At 45.4% G+C, this 17226-nt stretch overlaps 3 protein-coding genes across 3 annotated transcripts; 2 read left to right on the top strand and 1 right to left on the bottom strand.

The window, feature by feature from the left end:
• Positions 1-9617: 9617 nt before the first annotated feature.
• On the bottom strand, positions 9618-10641 carry PHALS_12515 (-bisphosphoglycerate-dependent phosphoglycerate mutase; the record flags this gene model as incomplete). The annotated part of the gene is made up of 3 exons (XM_024728078.1): positions 9618-9681; positions 9745-9766; positions 9888-10641. 3 exons carry the CDS (start codon positions 10639-10641, stop codon positions 9618-9620), a joined length of 840 nt encoding a protein of 279 aa, XP_024578591.1.
• A 148-nt stretch (positions 10642-10789) lies between these two features.
• PHALS_12514 (dna replication licensing factor mcm5) lies at positions 10790-13012 on the top strand (the record flags this gene model as incomplete). The annotated part of the gene is made up of 1 exon (XM_024728077.1): positions 10790-13012. The coding sequence occupies one exon, from the start codon at positions 10790-10792 to the stop codon at positions 13010-13012; it is 2223 nt and encodes a 740-aa protein (XP_024578590.1).
• A 1078-nt stretch (positions 13013-14090) lies between these two features.
• On the top strand, positions 14091-15278 carry PHALS_12513 (Zinc finger, RING/FYVE/PHD-type; the record flags this gene model as incomplete). The annotated part of the gene is made up of 1 exon (XM_024728076.1): positions 14091-15278. One exon carries the CDS (start codon positions 14091-14093, stop codon positions 15276-15278), a length of 1188 nt encoding a protein of 395 aa, XP_024578589.1.
• Between the last annotated feature and the right edge of the window lie 1948 nt (positions 15279-17226).

The raw sequence follows: 17226 nt of genomic DNA, 5'->3' as shown, positions 1-17226 counted from the left end.
CTGGGCAAATAGGAGAGCTATTCCATCCTCACAGAGGATCAGCCATAACGACTCAGGCGTCGACTGACTGCGAGTGCAACCAAGTGCAGCGGAGCTACCGTAGCTCTTTCCTTAGAGAAAGCTAAGCTTAGGTCAACGACCTTATGATTTTTTACGATACGCCACAAATTGTTGTTCCTCACGACAAGGATTGCAATCCGCTACGTCCAAGAGTAATCAAACTTTAACCAAGGTGAAGACACTCTTCCGTTCAAAATTAAAACTGCATATAATTGTTTTAGTTGCGGCAGAGCCGTCAACATATAGAACCTTTGGTTTTTCATTTTAATGTGGTAGTACCAAATTAAATCTGCATTACTACTGGCAGTCCTGCCACGTAGTGGCTTCTTGTTGCAGAGTTGCCGCACCATTGCGTGATTTCACCAACTTGTTAAATCACATCTATATACTGTAACGCCATCTTGTGTGATCCGCCCTATCATACACGGGTACGTGTAACCCCGTTACATGTTTCGTCCGGGCTTAGAGAGTCAAAGCGTTCTAGGAAGCCAACTTTATTACTGGAAGGCTGCTTGGAACTGGATGATGAAAGAAGATCGAAAGAACGCGAAAGATCACCGTCTCCTAAGCGCTTAAATATCGACGAAGATGGACTGCTTCCTAAAGGTATGCGGCAAGAATCGACGGGGCTTCTGACATACGCTGCAGCAGTTGCAAGTGACGAAGCAGTGGCATGGCGAGAAGCAATGAAGACTATATTCATATCACATGCGATTTGGGTTGTCTTGGCTGTTTGCGTCGCAGACGGATATGAAATGAAACAGCTGGATGTAGACACTGTGTTTTCAAGTGATGAGTTAATCGACGGAGTCTATAAGGAGATACTGCCTGGAATTAAGACTGCTGGTGATCATGCTTGTTCGCTGAACACGGCCACCTATGGGTTAAGACGAGCAGCTAGCTCCTAGAATAGAGTGATTCCGGGCGTCTTCGTTTCATTAGGTTTCAAGAGTTGTAGTGCGTGTATGTTAAGCCTTCTAAGAGCAGGCCATTTGCGTTTGCCGCTACGGGGTCGATATGATAATAGCCGCCAAGATCCAAAGATGCCCTCAAGAATGCTTACGAAATGAAAGAGCTTGGTGACGCAAAATTTATCTTGGGGATGGAGATTAATCACGACAGGAGAGCCGGACCACTAATGATCAAGTAAACGCGTTGCATTAACGATGTTACGCAACGATTCGGTCAGCAAAACGCCAAGACGACAAAAACCCATGCGCCTCTAATATCAAGATTTCCAAAAAACAATAGCCAGGAACAGATGCAGAACCTGCTGATATGCTGACAAAGCCATATCGCTCTCTCATCGGCTGTATCATGTACATAACAACATGTACTAGACCGGATATCACTTACGTAGTCACGCAACTATCGAGATATCTCAAGAATCCTGGAATACAGTGTTGGTAAGCCGCGATTCTAGTGCTCAAATACTTGAAGTCAATGCGCCTGCATGAAATTGTATACGAAGAAGTAACAAGCAACATTATGGCTGAAGCAATCGCGGACGCAGACTCGGGAAACAACATCGACGACATGCGATCAGTATCTGGCGTGGTGGCTAAAATAAGTAATTTACTATTGATGTTTGAGTCGAAATATAATAGAACTGTGGCACGAGTTCAGCAGAAGCTGAGTACATGGCACTAAGTCTGTGCACCCAGGAAGTTTTGTGGATGCGCGCGATGTTGAAGGACATAGGCAGATTCATGCAAGGCAAGTTATGTAGAACAACCAGGGGGCAAAAGCATTGTCCCAAAATGCGGGACATCATGCCAGAGTTAAGCATGTCGACATCAAGCATCACTTTACGCGAGAAAACGCTAAATACAGACGATGTAACTGGGTTATTCGCACCCTTGTATGAATGGGCGGGTCGCATAAGATGGTGCGACCGTACATAGGTGTGAATTACAAAAGTCAGTGTCATAACGCAGTGGTGTGGCAACACCGTAACAAATAGCCATTACGTGGCAGGATTGCCAGTAGTAATGCATATTACTATATAAATCAGGTTTTGTATATAAATTAGATATTACTATAATACTTAAGATTTTAAATATTGGCGGCTCTGCCGCAACTAAAACAATTAAATACAGTTTTAATTTGAATAGAAATGTTCGCTTGCCTTGCATAACGTTTTTAGTACTTAAAGGTAGCGGATTGCAATCCGCTACGTTCGTACTGGTTCTTGGAAAAATCGTAAGGTCTGTGACCAAAGCTTAGCTTCCTTTAAGCAAAGAGCTACGGCAGCCCCCTGCACTTGATAGCGCTAGTAGTCAATCTACGCCTAATCGGTACGACAGATCCTCAGTGAGCATGGTGGAATACCCCTATTTGCTTCAGGGCATGCAGGACGGGCTTTATAAGCTGATGTCCCCACTGGGACCTGAGAGTGTGGAGCACCTTGTTACGCAAGGGCCCGAAACGATTAATGCGCGTCTAGAGATGCTTTCGAGTTATAAAAATGCCCTGCTAAAGCACCTACCGCAGAAGCTGTCAGCGTCGAATGCGTCCATAACACCACCCTCGTCGACGCGTCTCCTAGTGAAGCTTTGTTTAGTCATCAACCCATCTCTGCTAGGAAGCCGAAGCGCTTTTGGCGCGGGCACTGGACCCGGGACGATCAACGTGCTGGATATCGGAGTATTCGAGTTGTCAAACACCAAAGGTGTTCTAAACAAGAGTCCCGAGCATGGCATGCGTGCTGAACGTGGAGTGGCAAGTACCATACTGAGCGCTGCTTAAGTATCGAAGCAGTCACTTCATGCCAAGATTGGCATGGTCGGCCAAGGACCAAGGCATTAAATGCGAGGCCCTTGTGATGCACGTGAGTGGAACGTAACAAACAGAGCACTGTTCAAGTTACGAAGCTTTTGCTGCATACCAAGAGTGGCATGGTCGAACGAGGTCCGAGACATCATGGGCAAGGCCCTTCTGATGTGCGTGAGGTGGCACGTTATCCACTGGATGATGTCTGCGGATATAGCAACTCTTCATCGGATGTTGTTAACAACTTCAAGGCTCCGATGAGCAGGGAGCGGGGACACTGGACGACGCCGAGGTCGTATTTCCCCTGGTATTGATGATATGTAAAACCTCTTTAAAGAGAGAACGGCAATTCCGTATGTTATCTGCAAGACGCAGGGCGTAAATTCGGACCTGGATGTGTCTACTGTAGACGATAGCGAACAGCTATATAACCTTGTCAACGGAATGACGGGATAGGAAGACGGCGACGTCACCCTCGACGTCATTCCAGCGGTGGATGCTACCCTTGAGCTGGACGAAATGTTCTTTGAAGAGTTTGGCGGTGCCGTGAAGGCAGGTGCTTTAGCCGAGGTGGTCATTATACGACTGAACGAGTAGATTAACATGTCGTCGCTTCTGGATGAAGCTGTCTTGGAGGGCATTCAGAGGGTGCTAAACACACGAAAGGAATCGTCAATCCTAAAGGATCCCTTGATCAAACGGAATTTCAAGACGCCGTCTCCAAAGACCCGCCGTCGGTCGAAGCTCCGAATGGAGGTGTGCGTCATGATATTGACCTGATCTCGAGAACCAAATACCGCGTAACACGCCAATGACCCCTGCACAAGGAGCAATGAGATGTTATTGACGCCCGTTATCCGTGTGAAGTACAACGCATGAATAGTGCGTGAGAGTAAGTCTGCCTAATCGACACCACGTTTTGTGTCCGGAAGCCGAACGGCAAGTGGTGTATTGCTCACACTTACAATAAGCTAAACGCTGCCACCATTCCGGCACATACATCGATTTCTAAGTAGGATGTTCTCTAGAACAATATACTGGCTGTGCAAAGTTCAGCGCACTCGAATTGGTCGATGCTTATACCAATTTATCATGAGAGCAAGCGATATTCCGCTGACAGCGGTGAGTACTCCAGGCGGTATGCTCTGTGAGTAGCTGATGATGCCCCAAGGGCTGTCAAACGCACCAGCAACATTTAATCGTCTTATATCGCAGCTGTTCAGGCCCCACCGGGCGTATGCACAGACATACTTCGGCAGCATCTTCGTCGACATTCGTGTGGGACACCGGAGGACAGATGTGGAAAGCCGAATCGTCTATTTGAGAGCGGTGCTCGAGTGCATGCGCACGAATAAGCTGTATGCTATTGCCGATAAGTGCATCTTCGGCGCTAAAAAATCCCCTTCTTAAGGTGCTTCATTGGGAAGCGTGATCTTTGAGCGGACCCCGCTAAGATCAATGCATTGTGAACTAGCCGGTCCCAGAGAACTGAAAGGATTTGCGCGAATGGCTTGGCCTCGCCAACTACACGCACAAGTATTGCGCAAATTGTGCGGAAGTGGCACGGTTATTGTATAATCGCCTTAAGAAGGATGTGGAATGGTGTTGGGACACTGAGCATCGGGGGCATGTGACAGGGTCAAAGACAGCCTCCTTCATGCACCAATACTAGCGTTGTCAGATCCCGATCGTCTTTTTAGTGTCATCTGTGACGCGTCGGACTTTACCGACAGCTGTGCACTGCTGCTAGCTGACGACGAGTGGCGAGGTCGGGTGATCGCGTTCGAGTCTCGCCAGCTTAAAGCTGCGGAGAAGAACTACTCAGTGCACGACACGAAGCTACTTGCGGTAAAGTATGCACTTATCAAGTTCAGAGTACAACTGCTTGGCACAAAGTCGTTCGTGATCGACACAGATCTTACGTCCTTACGCACTGCGACTCAGTCACCGATACGCAACACCTCGCTTGATCACGACCTTAAAAAGGTTCAATACACCGTGGACGAAGCTTCGTCTTAAAGACAACTGAAACTACATGTGAAAAAAGGTTTTTAGCATTTTGTAAAACGATGTTTTTAGCATTTCTTCTCCCTCTTCCGTCTGCATAGTTTTTCTGTATGACTTGGCTTTCGGCCATCGCATCGCGGACGTGTCGTAAGACACTCAGTCTGATAGACAGGAAGCCATCGCCATTTTCGCACAGTGAAAGGGCCGACATCAGCTAGCCGCGCGGCTTTCCCCCATTAAATACTAAACCATGGGAAGGCGGCGTCAGTGGGACGCGAGGGTTAACAAGCCCGTTTACGTAGAACGGCGTGTAGCCGTTAGATGAATACACTGCAATGTTCATCGCAAATTTCTTGAGTGGCAGCATGGCGCTCCAGCGCTTCGGCGTCTCAGCGCAGACGCTGCAACGAACGTCTTCAACACCGCGATCTACGCGCTCAGTCTGATTATCGGTCTGCAAATGATCTGCTGTTGACATAGCCAACTTGGTGCCCAGCACCCTGAAGTTTGTAGTCAAAACTTCCCAGTGTATCGTGGGTCTCTATCAGAGACAATTGACTCCCGGAGTCCATGTTGTCAAACGACAAGATCCATATTCCATCATTATACGCGCAATGAGCCATTATGCTCATAAGGTCCATAAAGACCACTCCGCCGAGTCCAAGCACAAAGTCCATACTCATGGATAGCCAACACCCGGAGGTTACCGGTAAACTGGTTAGCGGCTGCGCCGCATTCGGAGAGGGTTTAACACGCGAGGTCGTATGTGCTCCATTTGTACAGCTTGGGCAGCCGATAGTGGCCTCGCGCTGTGTATCTACGTTGCACTAAAGAAGAAAATCCAAAAGCTTACACAGTGCCTGAACACTACTGATTCCGGTATTCCAGGGGCTTCATCTTGACTTTCACTATTATAATATATAATTGCACTGCTGTTATTACCAGTGTATGTCAGATTGTCAATTTTTCGTCTGCATATTCCGGTAGTACTTTGTGGTCATTATTTTCTACCATCATTTCCGTCGATTCCCTGCTTGACGTTTCTCGACTTGTAATTTTGCATTTACAATCCTCAAGCAGTTACGTACAATACCTCTTGATTGATGCGTGTCATACCTGCGCAGGGGCCATGCCAATCTCGTTTTAATGTTTTCGGATGACCACTGAAGTAGTTCCAGCAATTAAGTACGTTTTCGGACGTTCTGTCACTCCAGCTACCAGCACTAAGTAGCTCCAACTACATGCAGCTTCCTCACACTCAATAGCACCTGAGCACAATCAAGCCTACGACTCGATATAGAGCCTGGAATGAACGTGATACATGAGAATCAAGCGGCAGCACGGACGACGCAAGGGTAGAAGGTAAATACTGAACTTTTTTACGTACGAGAGGAACCGCGAAATTTTTTGGCTAGACACATCCATGTTAAGCAAAAGCATTCTTCGTCATTGAACAGCAGTCTTTAGAATTAAATTCTGAAGCCGCTGCGAGAAGCCATTGCCGTTATTCCAGCTTTTAGCTGCGGTAATCGTTAAAAGGCTTCTTTTATGAAGCACATTTCTTACCAACAAGTACTACACATTGGATCGATTGCTGAACCAATTACAATATGATCTAGCTGCGAGGCAGTACGCAGTTGCAATGCGAGCTTTGTCCCATATTCTTTCTGTTCATCAACGCTGATCAAAAAAAAAGCACACTATTATCATAGGCTCTGAACAACCGGCTCAGAACTGGAGCGGACAGGTTTGTGAAGCACTATCTTCTATATCGCGCGGACCAATTTCTTCACCGTGAAAACGCTTTGGCGAAGGCCGTTGTGTATTTCAGCTATTTGAAACGGTTTGTTTATTCGATGAAGATGATCATCAACGATCTAGGGCTTTGTTTTATAGTTGTGCCATTCAGCAACAGTGTGCCATCAGAAATCAAAGTGAAATTTCATATTGGTGGAAAATCAACTCACTGTCCTTAGGCCGTTGTGTATTTCAGCTATTTGAAACGGTTTATTTCTTCGATGAAGATGATTATCAACAATCTAGGGCTTTGTTTTATATCTGTGCCATTCAGCAACAGTGTGTCATCAGAAATCAATGTACTCTCTTCATATAGGTGAAAAAATCAACTCACTGTCCTAACAGATCTGAAAATCTCCCACGACGGAATCGGGTGTTCACGGATAGCGCACTGCAGATATGCTTTAGTTGCTTGCGTCAAATACTTAAGAAGGTACGCAATGACGGTTTCTGTGAACGTCGAACGTGTCCATTTTATCATCTTGCCGATCTTTTCACGGGGTAGCGTAGCCTCGTCTAGTGTCATCCAAAGCGGATGGTGTAGGTGTCGGGGCATACGGTTTAAAACAACTGTGTTGCGTCACTTTATTAAACAATTGGCTTTGGTAGGTGTCTTCGTCTTTGAATAAAGGATTATCTGAGCATTCATAAAGATAGTAGAGAGAGAACTTTTCATGTAAATCGAAATATTTATACAGTCTCCTTTATCTGGGAGGCTTAGTAGTCAGTCTAAGAGCGCTCGTCGGATACGCAGATACGGAGACTCGATTTAAGTGTTGGGGTTGTAGCTCGATTCGCACCAATTTCATGTCACCAAACCAAAGAAGCATTGACAGCCGACACATACGACAGAGCCATCCAATGAGACAAAAGCGTTTTTTATGTTCCGTTTTCTCTCTCCATGAATTGAGCACCAAATTCATCATGACGCCAGGTCGAAAAGCTCAAGATGATACCCAGTTGCCAATAAACTACGGCACTGATAATTGCCCATTATCGCAGTATGTAAGACCGTATATCTAAATCATATTGTGGAAACGGACAGAACCTTTTGATATTGGGTGCTGTGTTATTAAGCATGCACTTCAGGTATCGTCGACTTCTTCGACTACAAGCGTGTTGGTTTGTTGGTCAAAACCAAAGTGAATGTATTTGGGTCCTCAGTGTGCTACATCTAAGCCTATCCGTCAAGATCACATTAAAAGCTTCTACAAGCAACCTTATTTATCTAGATCAACGAATGACTACCACTATGTCCGTAATGATTATCTGTAATCATGAAAAACTGTATCCATTACTGTAACACTTGTGACGACATTCAGCGTTTTATTTTAACACTCCCACTTACCGCTAATCTTGTGTTTGCTTTGATTCTAGCATCTTAATGCCTGTCTTGTTGCGTAGAAACTTGAGCGTCTTAGTCCCGAGTGCCTTGGTAAGTATGTCCGCCATCTGATACTTTGTGTCGACGTGATTCGAGAATTTCTTTCTTGAGTTGCAAATTGTTTTTGAATCCATTGTGATCGTTCGAATGCTTGTTCTTCAGTCAATTTGGATCGTCTGCAGCGGGGCTGCCGCAGCTCTTTGCTTAGAGGAAGCTAAGCTAAGGTCAGAGACCTTACGATCTGTCCAAGAGCCAGTACGAGTGTAGCGGATCGCGATCTGCTACCTCAAAGGCGAACGAACACTTCTGCTCATATTGAAACTGTATTTAGTTGTTTTAGTTGCGGCATATTCAAAGCCCTAGGTTCTCCTAATAAATAAAATAATATCTAATTTTATGTAGCACAACCTAAATTATATAGTTATATGCATTAATACTGGCAATCCTGCCACGTTGTGGCTTCTTGTTACGGTGTAGCCACACCACTGTGTGATTACACTTACTTGTGTAATTCACACATATGTACGGCCGCACCATCTTGTGCGACCTTCCTTTCATTCAAGGGTACGTGTAACCCCGTTACACTCTCCTCCATTAAAAGTGTGAATATCCTCCATTCACATTTAACGGCCGCCTCATACGAGGCTCGCGTGTCTGAGACACCTTTACGTTCCTTAAGAAAAAACTTGAAACATTTTCCGCTCTATGAGCCCTGTGTCTTCGATACGTAGAACATCTACCCTGGCTGGTATCGAGGTCGCGCGCGGGCAAAGCCTTTCTTTTCTTCTGCACGGGGTGCATCTCCGAACAGGCACACTTTTAGTCATAAAGTGGCTACAAGTAGCCATACTTTTGCACCCGACCAATCATTTGAATGAATACATTTTCTTACACTTTTATATCGGCAGAAATGAGGTGTGTGTGACTTTAAATTTGACAACCACGCATTTCGGCACATTTTCAAACTTACTTTTTTTAAGCTATTTTTTTAAATACCGATCAGTGATGACGTTGCATAAATCGCAGCACCTCCGCGCATTTGTCCTTGTGGTACACAGATTGAATAATTTAGGCTTCATGCTTCACTTTTCAACCGATCCACATTTGCTGGTGCATACTATAATTGTGCGATTGGTATTTAATGTTGGTGATTTGAGGAGAAAGACTTTTTGGTAAATGGTCTCCAAAACTATCGCTGAACAGTAGCTCCGTGGGTTTTCCAAGAATACATTCTGCTCCGTCATCAGTACTATGCCTGATTCGACCTAACCTTCATACATCCAAACTTTATCATACAAAAGTGGTCCAAGCCATCGAAATCCGGACGGTAGTTTTTTGTCACTAGGGTTGACTAAGCCACCGACACGCCGAATATTTTGACCGCATATGTGTGCAGTGGATCTATTTGCAGTGCGTGTAAGATTGAGAAGAAGCTAAGGTGCCAAGTGTGGACGCCAAAGTGACTACTTGTTTTTCGTGCTCTAATGATGTCACCTCATCGAAATTCCTTTTCAGAGAATTCGGACACTGATAGCGAGTTTATCCCCAAGTAAGTGCATCATGGGAGTGGTCGACAATGCGATCAAATTGGAGCACTTCAAAAAGTAGTGAGCAGCCGGTTGTTGGCGCTAAGATTAATTTTGCCTTTTCTTGGACAGCGTCTGTAGAGTACAAAAATATTCAATAATATACAATACTGTGCTCATGAAATCATTTGGGCTTACATATCCGAGTTGTACGCAAAAACTAGCAGATTTTAGAATAGTTGCGAAGAAACGATATATTTGTGTATGAATCACATTTCAGTTTTAACCCTTTAAATTGAATACGGAAATGGTTTTTTAGGCTTTGGTTTGATTGGCCACACCAGCAATACGCGCCAAAATCTGCTCCTGGTCACCGACATAATAGCCCGACAAAGGAGCGATCGCGTCTTTATGTGGCACGGGCTTAAAGTTTTCGTCCAGATCATAGACAAGAGGCACACCCGTCGGAATGTTAAGACCTGTAATTGTGTCCTCCGGTATGTGATCCAAGTGCTTGACAAGAGCACGAAGTGAGTTACCGTGAGCGGCAATCACAATCTTTTTTCCTTCCTTTATAGACGGAATGATGGTTTGTTCCCAGTACGGCAGCACACGCTCACCAGTCGTAGCTAGCGACTCCGTGAAGGGAAGCAGCTCTTTAGATACGTCCGAGTACTTTGGGTCGTTACCCGGATAGTACTCGCTTTCGGCGTCAAGAGGAGGGGGCGGCGTGGCGTAACTACGACGCCAGATCATCACCTTTTCAAGGCCATGCTGGTTCACCGTCTCCTGCTTGTTAAGACCTGTAAGAGATCCATAATGACGCTCATTGAGACGCCACGACCGAAAGACAGGAATCCACATTAAGTCAGTCTCCTCCAGAATATTCCACAACGTCTTTATCGCACGCTTGAGAACCGAAGTGTAGGCAATATCGAAGGTAAAACCCGCTGCCTTGAGCACCTTACCCGCGTCATGCGATTCTTGTTCTCCTTTCTTCGACAAGGGAACGTCGTGCCAGCCGGTGAAGCGGTTGTCTACGTTCCATTGGCTCTCGCCGTGGCGAATTAATACGATCTGATACTTGGCAGCCATTTGATTTAAATGGAAAATAGCAAACTGCGAGCAATGATTCATATCCGCTTTTTTTTGACAGGATTGTGGTATTTACACCATCCCAGTTACATAGACTGGCGCGTCTCCTCTTTTTGCCGCATTTCAGCTTGCCATCCAACTTAACATTATGGACTGGGATGCCGGGCATGTGACTGCTGTTGGCACGGAGAGCGCACAAGCATCAAATGCACGTCAAAGCGCAAGTCCAGCAGCTTTGCAACATCGTTTGCGAGCTTTCCTACGTGGATTCCGCATAGGTCCCTTATTTTACTATCGTGAGCAGCTTCTGGCCAACGCCAGACGCAATCATTGGTTCGTGAACGTCAATCTCTCACACGTCGCAGCATATGACCAAGAGTTACAAGATCTGTTGCTTAATAGTCCAAAAGAAAAGCTCTCTCTTCTCGAGAATGCAGCTAAAGAGACGTTGACCCAATTACTCGTGACCAGTCAGGAGTCAGGCGCGCCTGACTCGGCAATTTATGAATCTTTTTCCAATCTCCCCGACATTCAAGCAATTTTAAGTAGTGACCAAGCACCAGTGGCAATTCGTCACGTCCACTCGCAAGAAATTAATCGACTCATTAAAGTGCCAGGTATTGTCATTAGCGCCACTCGCGTTCGAACCAAATGCGTGTCGGCCACATTAAAGTGTCGTAATTGTGGTCATTCGAAGCGTGTTGCTACTGCTGGTATGGGAGGTGTCAATATTCCTCGCATGTGTGACCGTAGTAGAGAGGAAGAGAATGCTTTAACACCAGGTGATGTATGTCCAAAAGACTCGTACATAGTTTTGCCTGATCAAGGTCAATACGTGGATCAGCAGACGCTTAAATTACAAGAAAATCCAGAGGTGGTGCCAACTGGCGAAATGCCCAGAAATTTAGCGCTCATTGCTGATCGTCACTTGGTGGATCGAGCATCTCCGGGAACACGCGTGTCAGTAATTGGTATCACGTCGGTTGTAAACGCAGGAAGTAAAAACATCGGAGCTGTTGCCATTCGTACGCTTTATTTACGTGTAGTGGGCATCGAAATTGATGAAGAAGGCGCTGGTCGAGCAAAAGCAACATTCTCACCTGCTGAAGAGGAAAAATTTCATGAAATGGCAAGAGATCCAAATTTGTATGAGAAACTGGCTGCCAGTATTGCTCCGTCTATTTATGGTGACTACACGGTAAACATGAAAAAAGCGATTGCGTGTTTACTTGTAGGCGGATCTCGCAAACGGTTGCCTGATGGCATGATTTTGCGTGGCGATATTAATGTATTACTTTTGGGAGATCCAAGCACGGCTAAATCCCAATTTCTGAAATTTACTGAAAAAATTGCCCCGGTTGGTGTGTATACATCAGGTAAAGGCAGCAGTGCAGCTGGATTAACTGCTTCTGTGATTCGTGATTCTAAGGGAGAGTTTTACCTTGAGGGGGGTGCCATGGTTCTTGCCGATGGTGGTGTTGTGTGCATTGATGAATTTGATAAAATGAGAGAGTCCGATCGTGTAGCAATTCATGAAGCAATGGAGCAACAAACAATTTCTATTGCAAAAGCTGGTATCACAACTATTTTAAACTCGCGTGCAAGTGTTTTGGCTGCGGCCAACCCCGTGTTTGGTCGATATGATGATATGCGGTCGGCTTCTGAGAATATTGATCTTATGAGCACGATTCTCAGTCGATTCGACATGATATTTATAGTTCGAGATATACAAGACGATGCTAGAGATCGACGAATGGCTGCACACGTGGTGCGAATGCACACAAACGCAGTCGCACCCGTCGTTGAAAACACTCATGCCAGCGAAAATTACTCAAGCGGTGGCGAATTTGAACCTTGGTTGCTTAAGAAATTCATCACGTATTGTCGAACTCGATGTGCTCCACAGTTGTCAGCTGAAGCAGCTCAATCACTTCAAGACTATTACGTGGGTGTACGAGACGACGTGCGGCGTACTCAAGGCGTTGAGACGACAATTCCTGTCACAGTGCGTCAACTTGAAGCTCTTGTGCGAATCGCAGAGTCGTTGGCAAAAATGCACCTTCAAAACGAAGCCACACGCGAGCACGTTCGAGAAGCAATTCGCCTATTTAGCGTGAGTACAATGAATGCAGCAAAAGACGGTGGTACCCAAGGACTGTTTGGCGGCTTGCATGAAAAAGCTCAGGAAGTGGAACAAAGCATAAACCGCACGCTACGCATCGGGACGCGGGTCGAAACGAGCGCCTTGTATAGCCGTCTCGAGGCCCAAGGCTATAATCCCAATGCGATTCAACGCGCGATTCGAGCAATGGTTCAAAAGGGCTCATTGCGACAGCTAAGTCAGTATAAATTTGTGTCTCGTGTGAAGTAGATTCGTTTTTATTTGTCGATATGATACCTAAGCTCTATTATACAAAAATCATCACTCTTACAATTTAGAGATATTATTACATCAAATGCTTATAAGTTAGGTCCATATCAAAATTTGATTGGCCTATATCGAAATTTTTTAGTACCGTAGCGACGGGCCATGTTTTCATAAAAAATCGTTTTCAGGATTCTTCCAACACTTGCTCTATGTAAGTACTGTATTTTAACCAAAAGGAAACTTTGGACTTTTTTCACACAAGTGCTTTCAACGCTGTACGTCGCGACATAAACCAAGAAATGGCTAAGAATGCCCTCATATATGCAAGGACGCACTGCAACGCCACCCCGGTCCTTTGGTCGCGACTTCTCTTTTCAAGATTATCAAACAACTACCATTCTTACTAATTTTTTTGGTCTTTTTATTTTACTAACATCCAGGCTGGAGTTGTGTGTAATTTGATGCGAAATAATACGCATAGTTGTGCTAGCCTTTTTGATGAGGGAATCGCGTAGCTTAAGATTTAAAATTTGTTTGTGCGCAAGTCTCGAGCTCGTATATTTCACAATAGGTGGACAGATAAAAAGTTTAAGCGCGTCTTGAGCCGAAAACAAAAATTTTCCAGCGCGTGAATTAAAACGATAATCATCTCCCATTAGAAACGACCAGACGAATTGTAAAAATCAAGATATTCTTGATGTGTCTTTGCTTTACCTACTCATGGAATTTAACAAAGCAACACGTTAAAAAATTTATATGAAATGCGTGTTTCACAACATATTATGCTCGCTCTCTTAACATCCAAAATTACATGCGGTTTTATGAGAGCATCATCGCCTAAGAGCAACAGTTTTTCAATATTCTCTGCATAACGATTTTTTGTAGGCAAATCATAAGGAGACCCACGAAAACAGAAGGATAAATTTGGACCATCTGCGATTTGAGTTAGATCGGCCTTTCAGTGATGTGAGCTTTATTAGGCTTGACTCGATAAAACTATTGCGACATCCTAATCTTGAAATTGGGTGAAGAAGCTCATTCTTTCTTTCTCTCCATCCCGTCAACTGGTGGAATCAACGTGATGGTAAAAGGAAGATTTATCATCAATCCGTTTGGCGAGCTCGTGCTGACTCCCGGCGACCTCAACAATCTGCACGAGCTTACCAGTACTATTCTCGACTCAAATTTAGCGCGATACGAGCATTTTCTCACCGAAGACAAAGGTCAGATTGATTTAAACCACTGGAAACTGGTAAAGGGTCGAGAAAGTATTAAGGTGTACCAAGAGAGGTCGAGCAATTCGCACAGTCATGCAGTACAAACTTCAAAGCCTTCATCAGAACTGTCATCTATGCTCGGCGTCGGCACTACTGTTGGAGAGCTGGATGACCTTATGTTTGGTGTGGTAAGTCCAACGCTAGAAATGATGCGCATCAGAGCCTCCTATGTGGAGGATATCAGTGGTGCTGCCGTGCTCGCAAACATTGTCGAGCCTACTGTCGAGAACCCGTTCAACTCGATGGTCGTCAAATGGATGGAAATGGATATTCCACTTCAGGCAATGGGGTTGGTGCGAAACCGTGACTACATTTACTTAGAAGTAACCGGTTTTGTACATCTCGAGAGTGGTGACAGGGTCGGTTATCAACTTCTACACTCGGTCGACTTTCCAGTGACTCACAATCTACCGAATCGCGTCCGTGCAAACCTGTCAAACTGCAGTTTTTTTCGCCAAGTGCGACCGAATGCATGTGAGGTCTTTGCTACGGGAATCATAGATCCTGGTGGTGAGAAGGTCCGTAGATTCGTGATATCTGTTATTGCTAACACTTTTCTATCGACACTTAAGTACGCTTACTGTGGCCAAATGAAAAAGCTTCAGCTCACGCTTGAAACGCGATACGCTGAAGCCAAGGAACTTGGAACTCCCAATCGTGAGCCAGTCTGTGTGACATGCAATGCTCACATAACGAATCGAAGATTGGGCGATTTTGGTAAGACTGACGCATCGTGCAAGCTATGCTTTGGTTATGTGTGCAATAGCTGCAAAATTCAGCGCAAAGTGAGCTTCGTGACCCCCGACTTGCTCTTAGCTCTCCGCAAAGTTACATTTTGCGCGGTTTGCTTCCATGAAGCGATCCATGCTTCAGCTGCTGACACTGCAAGGGCGCGGATCGCCGCAAATTTCGAACAAATGTCGAAATCGCATTATTACAATCATACCTCGGAGACCAGCACAGTTTCCGAATATGGATCAAGTTGCGGATAATTTGCTTAGTGTTTATAAATGGAATTGAGCGAATTGAGTTTAGTTTACGGTGATGCAGTGATTGCTTTGCTTAATATATGTATAAATTGTTGAAGTTGATTCGTGTGGTCATTATAATATATATATGTGCGACCACACGAATTAACAACGTGAAAAAAGAACATTAATAGTAATGTAAGTTGTTTGTGCAGCGGCGCTGCCGTAGCATTGCGCTTAGAGGAAGCGTAAGTTAGGTCACCGACCTTTCGATCTATACTTAGAACAAGTATGAGTTTAGCGGATCGCAATCCGCCTACTCCAAGAGTAATTACAACCTTAACCCAGGGCTTATTAACTCTACCGTTTAGATCCAAAACTGACTATTTAATTTTATCTGCGGCAAAGCCGCCTAATTTTAAGCGCATAGATTTTCCTGAATATGTATACTAAATCGAAATACATCTATTACTACTGGCTATCCAGCCCCGTACCGTATTCTTGTTTGGGTGTGGTCACACCATGTCTATCTGGTGTGAAACACACCCCTGTTACCAGGGATGTGTAATCCCGTTACAGTTTGTGATAAGGCAAAGAGACATTCTGGCTCGTGTAACGATTCGCAGTGCAGAATAGAATTTGAATTAGCTACCAGAACCCTATCTAGCTAGCGCATGCTCTATAACCTTGCAAACTTGATCTTCGAGAAGATATCATCTTTCAACTTGCAAGGTGCCTTCGTGAACCGTACACAAGTCTGTGACGTTGCGTCACAACACCCCAACAACCCCCTCAACTTGTACATCGTAGATCCCGCTCTTCCGATTTAGAAGCAACGGGCGTGGCGTCGGCATCGCCCCAGTTAAGAAGTCGAGTAGTTAACCCTCCGGGGGCACGTGCGCTAGCTTTATGCGTCCTGCTTCGATGTGGCCTCGCACAAAATGAGCTCATAAGTCAATGTTGCAGCGGGGCTGCCGTAGCTCTTTGCTTAGAGAAAGCTTACCAAGGTCACCGACCTTACGTTCTAGACCAGAACCAGTACGAGTGTAGCTGATCGCAATTTGTTAACCTAAAAGCTTAACCACGGCATGGATACTCTTCCGTTCAAAATTGAAATTGTACTTATTTGGTTTATTTGCGACAGAGCCGCCTATATCTAAGACCTTAGGTTTTCCTAATTCAATAGAAAACCTAATTAGTATGCATAACTACTGGCAGCCCCGCCACATAATGGCTTCTTGTTACGGCGTAGCCACACCATTGTGTGATTACACCAACTTGTGCGACCCACCTTTGTATATCAGGGAAGTATAACTTCGATACACTTTCCCCATCAAAATTGTGAATTCCCACAAATCACATTTGATTGTCGCCTCATGCGATGCTCGCGTGTCTGAGAAAACGTAACGTATTGAAGACGATCTTCACATATTCTCCGCTCAATGAGCCCTGTTTCTATGACACGAAAAACACCCAGCTTAGCTGGTTTCGTGGGCGCCCGTGGACAGAGCCCTTCATCGTCTTCTGCACGCGGTGCATCCCCGGATAGTACTTCCGCGGCTTCAAGGGATCACATCCCAAGCCCTCGGCGTCTGGGAGCCTCACACCGCGCCCGCCATGGGCGACGGATTTTTCGTCGAGGAACCGGAGGAAGTCGACTACAAGTCGAATACTCATGGAAAGACAAGGAGGGTGAGGTGCGCCAACGACGCGACGTGAGCCCTGTCGAACCTTCCGGACACCGTGTCCGTTCCCCGACATCTCGACTTCCGGGAGAAGTGGTATTATTTTCAATCACCTCGACGAAGATCAGGTGCAGCGGATGGAGGTTGCCCACAGGGCGAGTCTCATGCGGTCATATACTCGTTTGGTTCTAGCCTCTCGTGTGAAATACGGCTTCCGCTTGACGGATTCCGCTTCTGAAGCGTTTGACGCGACCACCCGATCGTTAGGCGCCTACGTAGTCGGGCCC

The sequence above is a fragment of the Plasmopara halstedii genome, assembly GCF_900000015.1.
Source record: "Plasmopara halstedii genome assembly, contig: Scaffold_614, whole genome shotgun sequence".
Classification (NCBI taxonomy): Eukaryota; Oomycota; class Peronosporomycetes; order Peronosporales; family Peronosporaceae; genus Plasmopara; species Plasmopara halstedii.
This window is presented reverse-complemented; position numbering and strand designations above follow the sequence as displayed.